The 23,289-nt window shown below is 31.9% G+C and overlaps 1 protein-coding gene across 2 annotated transcripts in view; it reads right to left on the reverse strand.

The window, feature by feature from the left end:
• The window catches only part of LOC134250849 (uncharacterized), a 42,383-nt gene extending 22,297 nt beyond the window's left edge, over positions 1-20,086 (reverse strand). The window contains exons 1-7 of one of the 2 annotated variants that reach the window (XM_062733189.1): positions 19,854-20,086; positions 11,030-12,048; positions 6,516-6,686; positions 5,567-5,635; positions 5,303-5,422; positions 4,782-5,189; positions 4,289-4,423 (exon numbers count right to left, since the gene is read on the reverse strand). In XM_062733189.1, the coding sequence (XP_062589173.1) occupies positions 4,289-4,423; positions 4,782-5,189; positions 5,303-5,422; positions 5,567-5,635; positions 6,516-6,686; positions 11,030-11,992 (1,866 nt within the window). In that variant the 5' untranslated portion in view covers positions 11,993-12,048; positions 19,854-20,086. The remainder of the gene's footprint in view (positions 1-4,288; positions 4,424-4,781; positions 5,190-5,302; positions 5,423-5,566; positions 5,636-6,515; positions 6,687-11,029; positions 12,049-19,853) is intronic. The other variant, XM_062733190.1, reaches the window with a different exon arrangement.
• Between the last annotated feature and the right edge of the window lie 3,203 nt (positions 20,087-23,289).

A 23,289-nucleotide genomic window follows, 5' to 3' on the forward strand; every position in this document is an offset into this window, starting at 1 on the left:
CGCGTGTCCTAAAACGGAATTCATTTTCATTCATTTTTTATTCACCCCGTTGCTTCCACAAAACCCATTTCGTGACGTTGCACTGGCGTTTCGACACCAATAAGTTACATGCACGTTGCTTTTGCTTTGTTTTTAGAAATTCGAGAGACCACAGTGGGTAGTAACATTAAACCCTTTAGTGATTGCCGTGTCTTTAATAATTTTCAATTTTGTATATTTCATATTTTAATGTCTGGCTTTGATTGATAATAGCACGATGCCCGGGTTTCATTTTTTATTTCCTTTTTTTTCAAATAATTGTTTCTGATTAATAGTTAATTTAATATATTTGGCTTTGATTGATCATAGCACGATGCCCGGGTTTCATTCTTTATAACTTTTTTAAAAAATAATTGTTTCTGATTAATAATATAAGAAGATGGGGAACAACGCGTAGACATAGGTGAATAAATCTGAAATCTACCCCGATGAGTCCTGAAAATGAACTGGGTATGTACTGTGTTAAAAGGCATTCTATCGTGTAACAAGGGTTTCTATCAATATGATTTACTTTATTTACAAGTATATTACCGTTGAAGAACCACACTTCAGATTGAGAATGTGTTGTCTTAAATTACGATTACAGTATAACATAGAGTATCTCAGGGTTCTTCTTTAGAGGGTTTCAACCAAAACATTATCCTTCAAATCAATGGAGCCAAGAATCAATCGATTGCTTAAAAGGTTTTCGAATGCGGAAGCTCTTGTGTGCGTAGGTTTAATTTTAGATGAAAACTTTTCAAATATGTTTAATTATGCAAAACTGTATATAACTTAAAAGGTTTCAAAGAAAATTCTGATATGGATAAGTTTTGATTTTTTTTTTCAATATAATTTTTTTCCAAACGTAGAATTTTCAGAGATTCTTCCATTTTGTTCGTTGGTTAATTCTTGGAATCTCACAATTACATGTCTTTAATATATATTTTAATATTATTCATTAATGTAAACGGATATTGATAGCCATCTAATGTAAAAAAAAAAAAAAAAAAAAATCCAAGAAGGCTCTGCGATCTACTGGTTTGAACACGGTTTTCTTTGATAGGATCAATTGATTAAAGTATTTCGTATCATGTGTAATTTTTAAAAATATAATTTCCTGCGTAAAGTTATGAAAACATGACAATTTAAAAATTATCATGCAATCCATTACAACTTAAATGGGAAATTAGTTAATATAGAATTTTCATGTTTAATTAATACTTACAGAATTGGACACCATGCATAATAAAAACAACTAATAAACGAAGCTTGCCTTGTCCTCATTGAATCCTAAATCATATGTTGTCTTATTAAATATTAGGAGCCATGAGTTTTTTTATAATTTGACTTGCATAATTATTTACCTTTTTACCGCTTTCTCTAATGCTTTCAGTTATTCTTTTCCAAAGTTCATGATATTAAAATTTTGATATCATTTTTAACACAATATTTGCCCTGATGGACATTGTTCAAACTGTTTTGAATATTAATTCCAAAAAAGCTTTTTGTAATTCATTATTGGGAGATGGGGTCGGGAAAAATTGTTGATATACATGTATACCATGGTTGGCCAAGGATAGAAGCTTTAAATAGAAATCAAAATTTTATTTATAAATATTTAGGGGAAAGCAATAAGATTTTCTAAAGAGAAAGCAAAGTAATGACTAGTCACTTCAATATATAATCATCTTCAGGTACTAGTGTTATGCTTGTTCCAATCATGATCTCTGAGGTTAGATGCAACCATGATAAATGATTATATTATGCATTGGGAATAAAGAGAAAAAATCTTAATCTTGAACAGCAGAGCAGATATATTTTTGTTCAAATCATTTCAGGGATGGAACTTCAAAAATTGATCAAAGTTTTTCCTTGAAATAAATGATAAAAATCTCTTCCCAAAAAAACAGGAATGATACATTTGAGGCTCCATCCCTGCTTTTGGATCATTTTTGGAACAGTACTGAATCAGAACTAGATGGGGATACTCTGTTACATTATGTATCCTTATTGACATTCAACAGCATATTTGCTCGAACTTGGGAACATTTTATAAGTTCTAACATCCTTTGTAATCTAGACTAAATGCAATCGTATTAATTTCTTAGTTGTAGCCTTGAACTTCCAGAAGAAAACATTTTAAAATGATTTTTCCCTTTATATTTCTATATCGATCTTTTCATCATTGCGATCTCTTCAAGACCATGAGGGCCATTGTAAAAAATGAAACGTCACTAAATGGTAACTTTTGCATTGAAATTTGAGAAAGTTGTAGTCTTGTCGCTTATTAGAAGATTTAGACTTATCCTCTATATTTCAGTGCAAGTCTTTGGGCCCCTAGGCCTGTCCTATCTTTTCTTAGTTTGTTTCACTATGTTTTAATTTTTTTGACTTGAACGTGAAAAGAATTTGTGTCCATTTTATTTCCAATCTATTCTGTACTTTAGTCCTCTAAATGTGACAAATGGTAGACAGTTTTACCTCAGACAGGAATTTTAAATGGTGTTAATTGCAACCATTTACACTGAAAGAAGTTTAACGAAGGTCGAAATGTTTCATTAATACATGTTCCCGCCAGGAAATTTTAACCGTATGGCCTTAAGTTTTTTTGTTTACTCAGGTTAGTTTTTTGAGATTGTTATATTCGTTAAAAGGTTAAAAAGAAAAGGGTGCATTACAATATCATAACCATTTATTTAAACATATCATTAGGATTAAAGCCTTAAACAAAATGCACGAAGGTAATTATCCTCATGTTAGGAAGTTTTCTTATAAATAGGTAATGAAAATAAATACCCGAAAAATATATATTTATAGATACATGTATATTCTATATAGAATTACTAATAAGTAGTGAAATGGTCATCTTTCAGAGGTTCTTACCTGAGTTTTGAAAGATCACTTCTATCAAATGCCCTAATAACGCTAGACAATATATACTTTAACAGTATATAGAATATTCAAATTTCTTAACAGTCTAAGTATTGCAACCAATTCCAGCTAGTTTGTATCAAATTTCTATTTACTTTTAAACATTGTTAATTTCTTTTATTTCAATATGAAAAGAACTAACATTGCTATTGAGTGAATCTACACAGAACTTTAGCCTCCGGTTAAGACGAAGGAAAAGATACCAATTTTCTCTTTTACGATAAAAAAGACAAATTTTAAATTTTGTTAATTGCTGTTATTTGCATTATAAGATACTTAGTCAAGTTTGCTGATTTACATCTCTTTATGAATCATATGAGGAATTCAAAAGTACGATTTTTTGCTTTTTCTTCAGATTTTTATGTCTTTCTTTGATGTTTAACAATTCAATTTTTGACAAAATCGTTTAACAAACTTGTTTATGAGGATTTTAATTAGTTTTTAACACTTTAAAAATTTTCTCCCTGCACAGCTTACATGTATTCCATATAAGTTGATAAAACTTAAGGAATCCCATTAAATAAAAATCGGAACATTTTATTTTTTCGTGTACTTTTGAAGTACATAATTATCATTTTTGAGTTTTATGTACTTTCGGAGTACTTTCTGAAATAAAATAGATTGTTATAAAATATATATTTCTGCACGTATTACAATTAATAATATGACATACAATTCTGTTTAAAATATTAAAAAATAAAAATATAGGACACTTTTAATAAAGGTATTCTTTTTGAAACCATATCAATGTAAGATACTCAACCTTTCAAAACAGTTAAAAGTTTTTGAGCTCTGGCGACTTTAAATTAACTCTATTTAAAGTCTAAGGTAGGCAACTCCCCCGATTTTCTTAACTAATATTCTGCTTCTCTTTGCGTACCAAATTAAGCAATAACGTGTACATTCTACATATGTTTAAGTTTTTCTGTGGTTCTTGAGAAGAAGGTTTATTCCTACTTATTCCTATATTTTATCAAAATTAATTTACAGTCACAAGGTTTACGATTACTATTTGTAACAATTTTACTTTTGTGATGATATTAGCAAACACTGAACAGAAAATAAAATTGTCAAGATAAAAGGGGTACATTGTATTATAACATTAACATTTCTTTTTATAGTAAGGTGTACATAAAGTAATTGAGTGAGAATTTTCATGTTTTAAAACAAAATTTCTAAGAAATTTCTATTTATAGTCATATTTGTTAATAATTATATAAGGTCAGTCAATTAGTTAGATATATATAAAACATCCTGCTCCATTTAAATTCTGCCTGACGTAGAATTTCACTTTAATCCAGAAATAGATAAATAAAAGAAGACAGAAATAACGTACCTCTTCGTTACTATGACGGCACATCCGGTCGCGAGTGTTGTTCAAAAGTTTGAGAATGTCGTCTGCGGACAGTTTGGCTCGTTCGCGCCAAATCTGTCCGGAGACCTCTGAAGCCAAGCCAGTTTGACTGTCTGCCTACAAGAGATATGTAAAGTCTATAATGTCATTAATCGACCCAAAATACGCTCTCAAACGTTTAACGAGTAGGCACAAACCTGACACGAAATCAACCCGAAATAACTGTCGCTTGATTAGCAAAATCAATTACCTTCATGTTTACAGATTTTATTCCACTCCACTCATATTATTGTTTAGGTAAACATAAAAAATGCAGCTACCCGTGTAATTGATCGGCCCCAATTACTAAAAGAATTACTTTATTTTTATAATTAAGTTATCTGATTCCTTTTAAAAACTGTGTTCACTTATTAAGCACTGCGGAATATTATGGGCATAAAAAAGAAGCAATAAATTGGTTTTAAAAAAAACGTACGGAATTTATTGCCGGTGTAATGGTCTTTTTAAGCTTTCGTTCGTCCAATGACATGCTTTTCCTCATAACCGGCGTTGTTACCGGTGAATTCAAGTCTGTATCAGACTGGTTTCCTATTGTAGCATCACTGTCAGAATCGGCTGCCTGGAAATCTTTGTGTGGACTCTTTGGCGGTTTGGCATGACAAGGTCTTGACTTTGTTCCCGGGGTTGATCTCGGAGTTGATCTCGCAGTAGAAGGGACCGAGTCCTGTTTGTTCGCTCTTCCAGAGTCTAAGACCGGGGTTTTCTTCCTTTTAGGGTTCATGACAGCGTCTTTTCGTGTTGCAGTTGCAGACTTATTCCGGTTTCCTATCTTTCTTTCTTCATCGGCTTTGTTTGTTATACATCGTTCGTTGTCTCGTACGTGCTACAATTATACAACGCACGGTAGACAATGTAAAAGGTAATTATACTTCTGCAGAAAAAATCTAAAAGTGAAGCATTGCCTTTCTAAGAATATTAAATATTGCTTAATCATACCTGTAACTGCTCAATTGTCCGTAAATGATCTCCAAGCAAATAAATGATGTCTTCTCGAGTAACTTGGTTTCCCTTCTCAGCTAGTTTTCTGGCAAGTTGTTTTTCAGATGTTTGCAAAATCTTTAAGGGAAAAGACAGTTCAAGTTCAGTGTTCATGTCATTTTCCCCCAAAGTAGTATGATAACTATACGTTAAAAGTAATACTGGCTTGATGATTCATGTTTTACAAGAAAATAAATGAAGTCTCGTTGTAGCAAAACTCACGTGCTCATCGGAGGGCCTTAATTGAATTTGAACACTCCACTCCTCTTCGCCACCAGAGTTAGGGTCAGCCTGCAAAAGAAACCCTGACGTTAACCCAAAACCATTGTTCCATCAGAGGCATACGTATCCTCTAAGAAAAAAATTCTCGTGTAAATTTGAGAGTTGAGATTTGCCAGAAGATATCTTAATCCCAAAGAGGATTTAATCTCTCGGAGTGCTTCGGGACTTATCAGCAATTTCAACACATAAAATCAGGAGGGTCTTAAAAGGCATTGGCAATCAATGGATTATAATTGTTACCAAAATTAATCTTTTGATCGCTTTGTTCTCTTTAATATTACACAGGTATTAATTATTACGACATTAAAGAATATTTCTTTAAGACCTCAAATACCAAAATCTGATTTTATTTGGATTATAATATGGATATAAATTATTCATGTTATTGATATAATTAGAATTGCAAATAAAGCAAAACCGAAGAATGCAAATTTATAAGAATTAAAAAAAAAAAAATCCGCGTCTCATATTTATACATGTCAGATAAATATTTTTCTCTGGTACAGTTTTTTTTACGTTTTGTGTATGATTTTTACCTCGGAATTTATTGTCAATATAAAATTAAATGTCATGCAACCGTAAAACCAATATTCTTATTTTGGAATTGTTGAGGTGCTTATTATTTTAATCATAATCAATATCGAAAAGCGAGAATACAGAGAATAAACAGCCTGAAATCTGAACATCATTTTGAGATAAGGAATAAAGTTTAGAAAACTAAATTGATTAATAAAACTTGAGTTCATATACAAATGTACTTTTAAAAGAAAAAAGTCAATCATTGTTACAATGAATCTTGAACTTTTACTGCATGTATTACATAACAGGAAGATTAGAGGTCATTCAGATATGGTATAATTTATTTCACGTGTATTGTGTAAATACGTACCGTGACCTCTAATCTTGGGGTGACGTCACTAGTTATGCACGTGAAAACAAACTCCACCAACTGATACCGTAGATTTCTCATGACGTTTTGATATTCACTCTGGGTCAGTCTACCCTGAGCGTGGCGTTCTTGCAAGGCATCTAGGAAGGCTGTAACTAGGTCATCCATCCGCTGACAACGACAGAAAACAAGCATTATTAACGCCGCTCAGAGAGTTCCAAGTGTTCAAATGTGTGGCTCCGAATTGGAGCTTTCAGGATCGATTCTAATAAAAATGCGAATATGCCTAATGTACGTTTATTTTTAAGTGAAAGACAAGACAAAATCAAAGAGTTAAATATTAAAGTAGGCTAGTCTGGCTAAAACAATCCGATATTTGATTGACTGCTCGGAAAGTGTTTTCTGGAAGCGTGACGCATGTCGGCTGCTTCTATGGGCGGGAAATTACTTCTCTGTCGAATGGTCGCTTAATCGACGCATTGTCTAGACCTTCCAAACGATAATATTGAACATTAATATGTGATGTTTATAACTATACCTTTCCCCTTTTGTTTTTTGTATTTCAAAGGCTACAGTTCTAATTACAGATATCTACGCGAACTCTTGCAGAGAGTTAAATACACTTCTTTCAAATTAATTATTTGCTTTCGTTGTGAACACTTTATACATGCACCTAACGACACAGGACTCAACAAAAGTCTGAGATACAGGTAAGGATTTCCAATACACAGAAAAGGTTTTCTGTCATTGCACTAATCGCCCTGCCGCTGAATTATTCAAATCTATCATCCTATGAGATTTTTCTATATGATACATTTTGATACCCTTCTAGTAATAGGGGATATTGACAGTATATTACGTCCTCTTAATAAGCGATATTCACAGAAAACCTAATCTTATTTGTTATATCAATATCCATGTCTAGTCGAGTGAACATGCGAGAGATGACAAAAACACTGTTCATAATTCCGCATTGAGATTCTGCGGTTGTACTGAGTAGAAGCAATGCATTATAATTCGCATTATGTCAATATCTTGGATAGACTGCTTGCTCGCCTATCAATTCAAATATCAATAGCATCGTAAGCTTATCGTTCGAATAATATGTTGCTTTAATTACCTTTTTTGTTTCCATGTAGAATTTTCCTTCCTTTTTGAACTCTAGCACCAAATTTATCAAAATATTATCTTTGACATTTCATGGTTGCATTTACTTTTATTAATATTTTTAATACTGTATCCACATTCTTGAACCTAAATATAATACTTAAAAGTACATTCAGGTAGCTACTAGACTGATTTGTAAGCTCGCTGGTCTTGAATAAATGGGATGGACGGCTAAAGAGCTACAGTTCATTGGAATGAAAAATAGATTATTTGCCCGATCACGACAAAGGAGAACACGGCGGGTATGACCGGAATCTTAACGCCTCCGTCGCACCTGATCCCACCTATGCTGTGTTTTAAGGTTCGTATTTGCTCTCGGGTTGTCTGTTTCAATTTTTTTTTCGGACCAGCGATTGACAAATCTGCAGCAACTGAGCCTGTTTGAAAGTAACTTATTTAGGTTCCAGAAGATAAATTCCCTATAGTACTAGTATTCAAAATCTTAACATATTCAAACAGGTGCAATCATGCATTTTCCGTTATATATCTTTATTACGTTCTGATGCAGGTATTGTAATACAAAAGATAATAGCGGGTTGTTTCCCGTGGATGTTTAAAGAGCACAAATCATTCTTCGACGGAATGGAATATTGTATTGTTTCTGAGGGCCTATAACTAATATTATTTGAAGGATAGATTGTTATGTGATCGTTGCGTACATTTTGTTACAAAACAAGAAATCATTAACAGCGACCTCCATTCTAGGATACGATAAGGTTTGAAATGCATGCCAGATTCACTTCAAAGGTGTCCCCGGTCTAGTTACTTCAATTAATGACGACATCTATCCGAATTATTAAAGCGTACATATGTCAACTCGTTTTTCATCTCAGACTATCCTCAAGCATATGAATTATTAATTGCGCGACATGTCAATGATTCTATCACAAGTAATAATGTCCTTCAGATAGAAAATTGAATAGAACTGATAAAAGTACACAAATTCGTTGAAAGCGAAGCAAATTTCAAAAAATATAATTCCGGAGAAAACAGGGAAATTCTTTGTAAGAATTTACTTTAAGTATGTTTTTAATTACTAGATAGGGTAGTGTGAATTATATTTAGTCTTGCATTACACACCCGACCGAGAAAAAACGCACTGTACATCAGTACGTTCTAAGAAGTTGTTGGTAGTTTTTGTAGAAAAATATCTTTCATAAATGGCTTCAAATTGTGCATATTTAAAAAAAAAATAATTTCAAGCGGTGAAGCTCATTGTGACGTAGGAAAGTTATAACAATAAATCTTTTATCCAATAAAATGACGAGTTACAACTAAAATGACGTGTTACAACTAAAATTAAATTATTTTGAAATGTTAATATTTTTATATAATTTAATATTGGTTGTAGCACTTCATTTGATTGGATAAAAGATTTATTTCATATTGTATAACATAACTTGCATATGTCACAATGAGTTACATCTAAAACTTATTACTTCGCTTGACGTTATTTTTTTAAAATATGCTCAATTTGAAGACATTTTTTGAGGAAAAATTGTCTTATTGTCTACACTGAAATTAAATTATAAGGAATGAAGCTTATTTTAACCTATGTTATACGATATAACATAACTTGGGGCAGTTTATGCTTTCTAGAAAGTATTATAAGCGTAAACTGCCACAAATGTTGTATAACATAGATTAAGCTTCATTCCTTAAATAATTTCCATTAGATTCTTTGTAAATTAGAAAAAGTTAACGTTCTCGTGGTCCTACCGTGAGATGATTAAGAATATTTCCATTTAGACGTAATTGAAGTAAAAAATAAGACAAAATTAAAAAAAAAAATAAAAACAGTTGAATAGTAGAAATATTTGAAAAACTTAAGAAAAATAATGTAGATATATAAGATATAAAATTAATTTTTGATCAGAATTCATAAGATACATGGACGCTTCAAGTCTGCATATCATCATGGGCTGCTAACGTGTTTCATTAACTATATATGCCGGCGGAAAGCGTCAACGTTCATGTATCATGCAGTTTCAAAAATTAAATTCATTTCTTAAATATATATATATGATAATTTTGTACAACTGCTCTTATAAGCTCAATCTGGAATGATGAATATGGAATCCTAGGTACAATGTAAATACAGCAGTATAAAATCATTTTCAATTAAGTTTCCATTTGCTGATTTCTAGGGAAAAAATAAATGCAATATAAATTTTCAAAAAATCATATCATAAAATTTTGATGAAAGTCTGAAATTTATACACCAAATTGTAATATTGTAAATTCACCAGCAAACAACAAAAACATCACCCTTCACCCAATAATGAAGACAACATCGTATTGAAAATATATAATGGTACAACAACAACAGCAGTCAAATTTCAAAACCTCCAACATCTGTTGTGAATAAAATAAAGGGCAATCAAGCAGCACACCTGATATATAAAAATGTATTTATATGCTCGCATTATAAGTGCACCAATAAAAGAAATGTTTCTACTTACAGTAATAGCGCGCTGATCTGATAGCGGCTTATTCAGACATGATGTAGAGACTCCCATTTGCTTACCATGTAGTTTTGCTTATTTGAGAATGCTTAAATTGCATACTAATGATAATATATAATGACAGAAATGACAGTTTGAAACTCGATATTTTTTTTCAAATAGACCCCCTATATCGTTTTGAAGCATGCATTTTTCATAAATAATTTAATTTTATTTCCATCTCTCGAGTATGTTTAAAATTTCGCATTTTATTAAAAGTACTTGATAGTTTTGAATCATAATATATAGATTAATTATTGAAATAAACCAGGAAAAATCGTCCGTATAATGATTCCTATTAGCCAACATGTATCCTTTTAATTTTTTAAATATCCTCTTATCAAAAATGAAATATATTTTTAAAAGCACTCAGTTTTCGTCATAGCACTTAATGTTGATTCTGTATTTTAACTTATTCTTAAAAACAATTATACTTGTACAAAGCGATACGGAATGTAAATATATATTAATATATTTTAAGAATATGTGTGAAAAAAGTTACTGCAACTGGGATATCCAAAAGTTACGACAATAAATAAGAAATAAATATATTTGCTAAATAAAATGTGCAGTGTGATGAAGCGTCAGTGTTTCTCAGGTAATATATTAAAAGTTAAACCCCCCAAAACAAAGACGAACCATCTAACTTCATCCAAACTTAATTCACATCCCCACTCCACCATGCAATGGATTCCTGCACACGAGATGAGTTATTAGATGGAGGTTTACAATTTTTGTAGGGGATAACTTATCAGAATTCTGAACAGAACCAAAAGTCTGAATCAATGTTACGCTGAGAAACACTGTTTAAAACGACTACTGCTAGCTTTATGGTGCACTCACCCGCTGCAAGTGGTAAGGTAATGGAAAGCTATTAAATGAAGTATCAAATAAATCCACAGAGTTAGTAGGGGTTTGAAACCCGTCAACTGGCATTAGTAGGATGCTCGATATGGACCGCTCGCTTGCCTTCTTGGCCAGATTTGCATCATATCTTTGGTAGCTCTCACTTACAATTTTGTAATAGTCTATGGTTTGTCCAGATCTGGTTGATGTTGGAGTTGTCGAACCTGACGATTCGTGAGTGATGGCATCTTCCTCCATTACCCATCCCTTCCGGTTCACACTTCCTTTACTTCCGGGTGAAAGCGTGTCTGTCTCGTCTGGAATCGTCCAGAATTCCGAGTCGCTCCAGTCTTCATTATCAGAGGAGCTGTTCAAATCTGTGATTGTCCTCGAAGACCTTTTTCCATCGCTCTTACAACTTTTTGCGCTCTTGCGCTTATTTCCTCTACGAGCAGACTCTACTCTGAATCCTTGATAAAAACTATCTTCCCTATCCAGTTCATTTGCTTCATCGTCTACGTGTGTATTATAAGATTTTGATTGACGTAATAAGCGCACCAATTTGTCCTCCTCTACGTAAGAATCATCATTTTTTCTATTCTTTGCTGTGTTACCACGGTTCCCGAGACGACAGGAATGGGGTCGCAATGGTTTGTTTTCAAGTTGTTCAAGTTTATACACTGTGTCATCAGAATTATTAGAATTATCGCTGTCAGACTGGTTGTCATCCTCGAAGATTTCATCCTCTGTGTTCACATCCGGGCGACTGTAGCTAAGATAGTGAGAAATCTCATTCTCGACGATGCCTGAGTCTCTCGACTCACAAGCATGGAGTTTACTCGGAATTCTGACGGGCGTGTCGTCCGAATCTACATCCGGGTCCTGTCTGATCGCCTTTATGCTGTTTGAAATAATGACAGACCGTTTGCTTGAGCATACCGCACTAAATCCTGTACCCATTCCTTGGTCTATAGGATTATTTACAGATCCTCTTCATTAGATCGACAGGAATCATTCTGAAAAAGGAAAATCAAAACGTTAGAATTTAACCCGCTTTTATATTATTATTTGATAGAGTAACATCAATCTATTCAATCAAAATCAAATATCTTTACCCAAAAGCTTTAAAGGGTAAACCATGGATTTAAACCTGGCAACTCAATCCTCAGAAATTTAATTTCAAATGTTTTTTTTCAGCATAGGACTTTCTTTGCTCTGAGCCTTGATAAGACTGCATTCTGAAGCCGTATAGCGTTCTTTACATTAAGATCCTTATTTGGTTTGTTGAATTAATTAACTCACGTATCGACTATTCCTATTAGATATTATAAGCATTTGCCTTGTTAATAACATATATCTGTCAAGTTAATCTCCTTCTAAAAACATCATGAGACTGGCATACTTTTATCAATAAATATCATTTATGTGCTGTTATGAAAAAGGGTGCAAATTTTGCAAAATTGAAAAAGGAGAAATCAATGTTTTATATCCAGATACAGATCTTCAGCAGGAATATAAAGGGAGACGAGACTAATTTGTCACACAATAAAAGGACTAACGTATACTTCATGACAGGACATTTTTGCGTAATGACATGGTTGTCGTCTTCTCATCAGAAGAGGTAACTGAAAGTTCATTTTATAATAATGCAGTGAGAGGTTCTGGATAGAGTCATGCAGAACATCGACCCCCCGACATCGATAGACAGAAAAAGGTCAGGTATACGGTCCATCCAGCTAACCCAATGTGTTGTGTAAAATGCTACCTGATTGACTTTTGTAGAGCGACATCTGACCACCGACCAGACCTATTGACCATTTTCTAGTCTAGACCATTAACATTTTTAAATCCCCACTGTATCTTTTATCGACATTTTGATTTGTCATTGGAAATGTGCGGCTTTTTGAAAACAATCACATAGTCAAAAGATGACCGAGAAACCATTAATTTGATGATTCAGAAAAGAGAAGATATGGTAGGTATTGTCAGTAATGTATTTCAAGTCATTATTCAAGCAACTGTTATATTCACTAGATTGGTGAACAAGACTAAGAATACAGATAGTGAGATAGCCAAATCCCAATATAGATAAATATGCCTGCCCCTGACCTTTATACAAAAATAATAAGTGGAATAAAAAATATATATACAATTCTGAAGAGAGAGAAGTAAGCACTATATGTTAAAGTGAACAATGTAAACCTAGACAAATGTACAAGAATTCAATAGCGAGGACAGACATTTTCTTTAATCAATAAAATTGAACAACACGAGATTAGGCCCCCGTAAAACAGTTGATGTTGAAAAATCCTTGTCCAGTATAACACGTTCAAATAAATTACTAATAACCCGGTGTTTTCACGGATTTACTATACAAAATATATCGACTTCTGTAGTTAATAATTAATGCTTTTTAAATAACACGTTCACCATCCTTACTGACTGTTGTAAGAATAGTCCGTCATTAAAATGCAACTTTCTTTCAAGATATTATTTTCACAGTCTATTGACAACCGATTAACTGTCAGAATATGATTCTGGATATACTGTAAATTTACTCAATTGTGTCAATAATGAGTATGAAGAATAATATGAAACTATTATAAACTGTGACTTCGTGCATTACTAGAAATTCAGTTAAGGGATGCGTATTGTTTAAACTTAAAGCACAATTCAGTAAAAAAAAAATAAATTGATTTTTGAAGGAGTGATTTCATTTCGAATACGTATTCAATTACTTCCTGTAAAAATCAGCTCTGATAAAATGAAAAAAAGTAAATGAAGCTTCCTTATTGCAATCACTTAAAACGTAATCCTTAACTTCAATGAAAGTACAGATACAAATTAAAAGTAGAAACTTATTTAAATTTTAATTTCTCAGTTTAATACTTTATTTCCTCAAACTTTTAAAAGCACTTACCAATTCTACAAACTACCGCCATATTAGACTTTTGAGGTGCTACAAAAGACCAAACCCACAAGACAACAATTCCAACAAAATCCCAAGCCAGTTAACAACCAGGATTCTAAACAAGACTTTAACAGTGAAAGAGTTTACAAGCCTTTGCTACTCTACAGATTACAAATATGCACCAATACAGATAACTTGTACAGCAGGACGGATGTTATTGAGGTATTGAAAGGTACTGCATAGAGACAAATGACTAAGTCAATAACCTGTGTCTAAAAGAAATCAAAAGCCAGTCCGACTATTAAATACTGACTCTGGAAATTTATCAGTGTATCAGAACAGGTTTGAAGATTGAAGATTATTAAATGAGAATGTCACAATATCTGTGCACTATTTTCTTTTCTCATAATATATCTATTAATTTTATGCTTGGTTGCTTTGAATCAGGATTTCGTACAGATTTTTTTTCTATTCGAAAATATCGCAGAAAGCAGATCAATGTTTTTTCCAAAGAATAAGAAATTCAATATAATTTTTTTTTCAACCTGCAGACATCTTAAAAAATGAAACGGGAAATTCTTTCAAATGGATACAGATATTAATGACTACGCCTTTTACTGTTTATGTAACATGAATTTTTCACAATTTATCTACATATATGAATGACGCATGCAGATTTCTATCTCGTGGATTCTTATAATCAACAGTCCTTTGTCGTGTTCAGTGTATTGCATTTTCCATCAATAATATGTCCATGTTAAAGGATAGTTTCGCAATGGCTCTATTGTAAGGTTTATAACAATTCTTTTGACCAGATTATGATTAAACATTATAAATGAAAATACAGTCATATTGGAATCAAAGAAGTCATGAGAAAGTACGGAAAAAGAGCCATCATATTTCGTTCTCACATCCCCCCAAGAAAAGAATTCCAATTTATAACTAACCATATTAAACAGAATTTTATGTCAACGATCTCTCTTTATTGAATGTATAACAAAAGCAAAGCAAGAGAGATATCTGCAAAAATACAAACCGGAGAAATGAAATATATGGAGATAACAAACAGTATTCAAGCTCAAAAGTCAATTAAACAATACACAATAAAAGTAGAGCAAACACGGACTTCCAAAACATTAGAGGTGGGATAACGTGCCATGGAGGAGTGAGCATCCTCTGCCGACCGGTCACAAACCCGCCGTGTACTCCTTGTTATGATTGAAAACTCCCTCGACAATTCAGTGTGTAAATAGTGGCCTATAAATAAGTATGAAAAACATCAATCAGCATTTGATTTAATGATAAATTATATTTGCTGACAAGGTCATTGTATAGACCATAGAACTTACGATATGATGATTTTAAACGAGACTGCTATATTCATGTTTCAGATAACACAGGAACGAAATGTTTATAAAATCCTATGTGAATTTTGTTACTACATATTTTATGAAAAAGATTAAAATGATGAACAGTGATGGTTTCTATGGGAAAAAAATTAACAAACGATACAAATCTGTGATCAGCATTGATAACGCGGTTTTCAGAAACTTTGAAAGTGCAATCAGACACCTGGGAGGAGTAAAATTACAGGCATTCAAATGGAGAAAAACTACCATCGAATTACTTTATATAACTGTCACTGAAAGTCATTGTCAATCACGATGGTTTTTACCATAAAATTTAAAATTTTATTTGTCTTACAAGCAACTTGTGGCTGAGATTTTTTTATGTAATATTGTAAACCATTTCTTATTAAAACAAGGTACCCTAAACCAAAGCAATCATATAAATACATGTTTTTAGAATTCAGTAGAGTTGTTTGCTTATTCTGATTCAACGTTTATCATTTCTTTTATTTGGGTAAAAATTTATTACATGTATTTCTCATATATTTATTACTTTAATTATTTTTTCATTATTTTTACTCAAGGCATATTTTTAAATATATACTTCAGCGTGTATAGAAATGTCAGGTACAAATTTATTTGCAAAAATATCTCTCATTCATCTGAAGACCCCCTCTTCTCTTTTTGACAAGATAATGAATCAAAAGTACATTTATTAAAGTTCATTTAATAAGAAACTTCTCACATTTAAAGAACTAATAAACTTAGGCGAGACAAATTTTTACGCATATGCTGAAAAAACGACAAGTCTAACAAGTCTAGCACAGTGAATAGTTAAAGAGACGGACGACAAAACATGAGTAAAACGAGGAGAAGAATTTTTTTTTAATACCTACATGAGTATTAGTGCACGCACTGTATTTTTAATTAAGAATGCATTTTAAGGTCAAGATCTAGTAAATAACTTTAGACTAACTTTTTGGTGCTAGATCCATTATGACGTCATAATCACTTTCAACTTTCTTTTTCCCGTACTTTACGGCTCTAATAGAATTATGTAGAAAATAAAGTATTTTCATGGAATTCAATTCGAAATAACCTGAAAAGTAGTCCGGATACCTATATTCAATTTAACATTATTTAAAAGAAGAGACCAAGAACATACAAATTATCGTTTTCTGAAAGACTGTAGGCAATCTGGATATATTTTGTTTGTGTGATATGGAAAAAACTCCCATATTCATGACTAATTTTCTTAATTTTTCATTGAAAATGACAGTTTAAAATATGGTTTTTTTTATTTTCCTACAAATTATGCCCCGAAACACATTTTTTGACCAAGCTAAAGTTATTAAGCATCATTAAAGGAATTCATTTCTTGAATTTGATAAATCTGTGCACCCTTCATTTACTAGATCTTGACCTTAAGACTTTATACGGACGCAGAAAGAATTCACATAACCAAATCTTATTTTACATTGTCATGTAAAAGTCGTTCTCGTTCATGAAGACTTTCATAATACTTTTTATCATAATAATGTTTAATATAAAATTTAGATTAATTTTGCTGAATGATAGAAAGTGAAAGTAAAACAATTATTATATAATATTAAAAAATAATTATAGAAAATCATTATCATTAATTGTTTATAATAGAAATATTTCATTTTTATCATTTATATATAATAAGATATGTGTGTCTTATTTTAGTGGTGAATAAATTTGTGTATTTATTTGTTGAAAACTATTATCCTCAGACTCAAATTGTCGTTCAGTATGTCTATTCAGAACTATAGAAAATTATACTGTATTCCTGTTATGTTTGCGCTATACAATTGTCATAGATTTTTAATATTTAATATTTGATTACTTGTAACTGTCATATGATTTTTTTTATTTAAGTTATCTTACTTTTTCACTGTTATTGGATTATCATATTGACACCAGAGTCAAACACAATTGTTTCATATTTGGATATATTACAAGAAAATTACGTTATTGATAATATTACAACAAAACTGTATTATAAACTTGTTGGTTTCAACTTTCTTACCATCAGCTTTAATTTTTTTTTATGTAGCAATATTCCCATATAACCTTAACATGGGGTTTGTGTCCTCAATTGATTCGATACACAAGAGCATTCTCTATGCACGAACAATTATTAAAACGAAGCAAGTTAAAATCAACAAAATGATGAAACAAAGATATTAACGGTCTCATTTGAAGTCATAAGTATGCAAGTTCTATGCTCGAAACAATAATGAAATACAGCAAATACAATCTTTCATTAGGGTAGTTAAAATACTAGCTGACTGATCTTTTTCATTTAATTGTTAGGTCATTATTTACGTGCTGAAATGTCTATGGATTTTTCCGTTTACCCGATTATAACAAGGAGCACAAAGCAAAAGGGACCGCCCACGCGGGATAATTGCTCCTCCATGCCAACTGATCCTGCTTCTGATGTTTTTAGAGGTCCGTGTTTGCTCTCCTTCAGATTTGTATTTAACTGGTTGTTGAGCTTTAATACTGGTCGTTATCTCCATATTTCATTGACATAACTTTCTTGGATCCTTTTGGAGTTTACAAATTATATAAATTTTGTCTAAAAGTGCATTTTCATTATATATAATATAAAATAAATTTAAGACATTTATCACGAATACAATTCCAGCATGTGAAAAGTATCTCTCAAAAACATAGAATTGTAGCATGTGAAAAGTATAACTTTGAAAATAAACAGCATTCAAGATCAAGTGATTAAATAAATTTTATCTAATTAATGAATAGTATATAAGATATCGGATTCTAGTAAGCAATGTTGAATTGTACGTACGTATTTGCAGGAACGAATAATAAATTTACTTAATTAAGAGAGATATCCCTGATTTCTTTCATGACGCAACGGGCCATTTAATCTTGATTTATCAGGATGCATTAATATCTTATTCAAGATTGAATTATATATATATATGAAGTTTTTATGCGCAAAAAACTTTTAAATTTCAGTTCAAAAAATTAATATAGCTGAAAATTTAACCAGGTTTGAAAGATTTCAGGAAGTTTTTATGTATTACTTTAATTCTTACTTTGTCAAGTATCCTTTTCAAACCCAAAAGCATAATCAAACTTTTGTTGAGTAATTGAGCATATTGCAAGTTGTCTATGTCGTCATTACGTGAATATATAGCTTGTGTAACGACCGCATTAGAAAACAGTCTTTTTATATATACTGTTCCCTATTGTTGAATCAGAAACATTAGCCGTCATTATGCCAACACCATAGTTATAGCTGGGACCAGTTACTAGGTCAGTAAACTAGAGCACTTTTTAAAAAATATATTTCAAATCACATATTAGTGTAGTTTGAATTCCATTTTTAAACACGCTGAATGTGAAAAAAGATGACTGCCTCTTCGATTTTGATTTGATTCAATTTTGAATTTTATAATTTTAACTAAATTAATATTAGACCTGAGACACAAAGCAACCAAAGACTGTCGTATGAAGCAGCTTCATAGAAACTTATTTCATTGATTATTTTAGAGGTTGCTTAATTGTAATAATTAATAGACCGTACTACCACTATGGGCATTAACACATAGGGTATATTTAAGAAAAAGATTAATTGCTATTGTTAAGCGCCGAGTCGGCAATATTTCAGCCATATTTTGGCGGAGAAGAAAAGAATATTTAATGTTGATTTAGATAGCTACATGTATAACATCTAGTGATTGATGCTATCCTTTGGTGTTTTTCAAACTTATTTATTTAAAACACCAAAACATTTAAATTTATATTCCTCTGTAAATCATAAATGATGAATTGTTCCTCTTTGCTAAGATATACAACAAGTGTTTTTTTAAATTGTTGGAAAAAATTAACGTGGTTGTTGCCTTTCTCTGGGATATTCTCATGAGGCACTTCTTAGACAATTAAAGCTTTGTTTATTAGCTGTAAATAATTGTTTGCCTCTTGTCCTGAATTTTCAATTATCTTTGAAATTGTATTTTGTAAAGTTTTTAACCTTCTTCGTCAATGTATCTCTCATTATAAGGATATTAATTGTATTATATCGGGGATGTGGTTACATATTGCTTTATTTGCCCAATGTCTAAAGGAAAGAAAAAAGATGTTTACAATATTTAAAAAAAATCCTTTTTGATTATGTATAGAACTCGTCAATTTTTAATCTTTATCATCGAAAACGAGATATTTTATAATTTTTTACCGCAGTGCTTGACAGGTTTTCACTAAGGAATCTCTTAACAAAGTCCTGAAAACTAATTACACAGCATGTTTTAACGCAAAGGGTAATTGCGCTGACATCATTAAACCCTGTGCAATTAAAACCTGCCTAGACTGTTGTGTCTTTGGTGAAAAGAATGTATAAATAATCGATAATTTACTTTCTGTATCGATATATTTATGAAAGAATTCTTTTGAAAATGAATACAAGGACGAGGGGGCACTTTCTAAATAATTGCTTACGGTCTACAAAATAACGACGATGTTTCACACGGGGTTACGGAGGACTTTTTTCGTTGAGTGGATATACCTGTTTTCTCCATGTTCACTAAATAGACATCCATGTAGAAGATCTATTTCGCATAATCCATGTCAAAAAATTAGCTAACTTGTTTACACAATCCCCTCACGGTTTTCTGGTCAATATCTTCCCGCTCGTTTTACAATCGACAAGTTTTTAAATCCACTACTACTGCGAACTCCTAACAGAAGCGTGTCTTGTGTTCTTCTACAATCGATCCACATATATCCCTTACCGCGCTCCCTCAAACGCGGGCCTCACCCGGATCGGGACTGTTGGTCTGGATACTTGAGAGGCTTCATTGTAACCGGAGATTTTGACAGCCGTATACAAAATGATTTTGGCACTGGCCAGCAGGCCCTCTTTCTAGGGGTTCATTGATACTCATCTAATCGATGTGTTGAATTCAAGCTTTATCAAAAGGAATTTATTAATTGTTCTGAATGGGTGTCTGCGTGTATTGTTTCGCACGACCCGAATTTTGATTTTAAGATCGATATTTAAGACCATGTCTTTGCTTAAAAAATATGCGATTCAAGAATTGCCGATTGCATGGCTAGTCGACATTGTGAAGTTTCATGTTTCTCACATTCAGCAGAATTCATTGAAGTAGAATTAAACCCTACCTGACAAAATGTGATCTAGCTGGTCAGTTATTTAAATAGAAAATCCCTTGTGTCAATTAAGAACAAGAAATTACAATTCTACTAGATAACATGTTTGACATGCGTATAAATTATTAATTTGTATAGAATTAGCTCTCTGTCAACAATGGCCAGTTGATCATTTTTTGAATTCCTTTCAATTGGTAGCCTCTTGAATCTGACCTATGTAAGACATTTTAAAAATATTTTTATTATTTTAGAAAAAAATTAAATGCCCGTCCAGAAATTGTTAAAGTTTTAACATGTTTGAATGATGACTCTATAATACAGAAATTTTAATTTGCAAACATTTAAAATTTTGGAATTTATATAGCATTTTTAAAGACCGGTAATCTTACACTTTTCTTTCAAGCATCGATTCTTTTGAATAATTTTTATAATTAAAGTACATTATGAATTAGATGTTAATATATTCCAAACAATTTAATTTGATTGAATAATATGTTACATTGCATTTTGATGGTTGCAACTCAGAAGGAGAGCTATTTTCTACCCCCTCCTTTGTGTCAGAGACAGATAATTTATTTTCGTCATAGAGTGATAATCAGGCATCTGTCAAGATATGTTTTACTGCATTATCTAATAGTTACATAACAGAGTTTGTTTTCGTGCAAGAAAAGAAATCGCATCCGCAAAGGATCGATCAGTTTATCAAAATTAACACAAAAGCTTGTTTATTTCAGATATGATTTTTAGGAATTCGCTTTAATACAAAATGATATTAATGGGAGAGGTCATAGATCCAGGAGAGCATATAAGAAAGGGCATTTCACTTTCTTTATTCAAAGGGGGTATTTTTATCCTGTTGTTTTAATTTAGTTGTCTTTTATTTTCTATGCACTTGACAAACAGAACAATTTCATGCTTGTTCAAAAAAAACATTTTTGCTGTTTTCCTTTAAAATATTTTTGTTGTCATGTATTACATATAAATATGAATTAAAGGAAGCACCGTTATTTATTTTAGCTTGTCTGCATGAAGCCTTGGAATCTACATAAATTAGGGAAGAAACGGGCAGTGTTCAAGCTTATAAGTTCATTCAAGCAATACAAATCAGTGGCAAAGCAAAAATGTACCTCTGAAACATGAAATGTGGGATCAGATGACATGGAGGAGTGAGCATCCCCTGCCGACCGGAAAAAATACGTAGACAATTATGACTGAGTGTTAAAAATTGCTTGACAATTAAATACTATAAATAACACCAGACAGCTTTCAACTTAATGACAAATTGTGCTTGCTGTCAAGGAGGTTGTTTCGACAATAGAAATAAATAGAATTAAAAAGATCGGATAATACTTATATTTCGTAATATTTACATTTCCAATGTCTTTGTCCGAGATAAAATTACCAATTGTAAATGTAATTGATTTCCTCATGAATGTTTTGGTGCGGTTCCAAAAAAACCACGTGCAGGGCGGGACAACACATAGAGAGAAGAAGGCTTGGAGCCCAAATAAATTAAATATGAATAATGATTTTTCAAATTCATGAAGATGATCAATGGATTGGCTTGTGTGACAATTTCATGCATAAACGCCTTCGGCGTTTATGCAAATTATCACACAAGCCAATCCATTGATCACTTCATGAATTCGAAAAATAAGACAGTTATTCCTTAAGTAAAAATAAAGTTGATGATGATAAAATCGAAGTGATCTCGTTTGCCATACAATTTAAATAGTTGTTAGTTGCTCTTATAAACTATGGTCAGTAAAACATAAAAAGTGAAATAGATCTGATAAACTCTGTGATTTGTTTTCATCTCCAGTTCCTTGGGATTACCCGAGTCGATAGAAGTAATGAAATATATGAAGATAAAGAACAGTATTCAGGCTAAAAAGTCCATAAAACAATACAAAAGAGGAGCAGAGCAAACACGGACCTCCATAACATCAAATAAGTGGATCAAGTGCATTGGAGGAGTGAGCATCCCCTGCCGACCTGTCAAACCCACCGTGTGCTCTTTGTCATGATCGGAAAATAACAGAAAAATCCGTTGTCAAATCAGTGTGCAAATAAGGTCTAACAATAATAAATTAGTATGAAAAATTGTTGGAAGCATTTGACTCAATGATGAATAGTATTGCTGACCTTTCATTGCATCGACCATAGAACTTTCGAAATTATTACTTTAAATGAGACTGCTGATATTCTTGTTTCATCAACTTGTTTATCAATAATTTACCTCGTTTTACGAATTGTACATACATGCTCTTGCCTATTCAATTAACTGAGAGATGTAAACCCTGAATGCAGGTGACGAAGGTATATTGCTGCAAAAGTAAGGGAAGTTGTAGATTGAAGAACTATTTTGAATTGAAAAAAAAAACGTCCTCAGTATATCCGAATGTCAAAATTAAAGCCATAGCAAGTTTTTTTTTAACCTGATAAAGACGGTTTCTACATAGTGCAAATTTAAAAAATTCTATTTTAAGAATTAAAAAAAAAACCAGGGCGGATAACAGAATACAATGATTATCCTATGGTGCAATGTATTTCAACAGTTTGTTGGAAAATCTAATTTTGAATAATAACATGCATGTTGTAAATGAAAACTTCCAGCATCCTTTGAAATCACTTCAGAGTACTTTTGTAAGGAATTAGAGTGTTTCTCAACAAAATAACTTTGCTGATGACTGATCACAAAAACTTTAACCTTTCGAGATTCCGCGTAATTTTATCAAAGAAATAGTGTCCATGTTGCCAAAAAGCTAATAATTTATTCTTCACAAGGAATGCTTGTAAATAGTAAAAACATTATTTAAAATCAAAAGTTA

Source organism: Saccostrea cucullata, unplaced genomic scaffold (genome assembly GCF_032062105.1).
Source record: "Saccostrea cucullata isolate Sc308-1 unplaced genomic scaffold, CSIRO_AGI_Scuc_v1 ctg15, whole genome shotgun sequence".
NCBI lineage: Eukaryota > Metazoa > Mollusca > Bivalvia > Ostreida > Ostreidae > Saccostrea > Saccostrea cuccullata.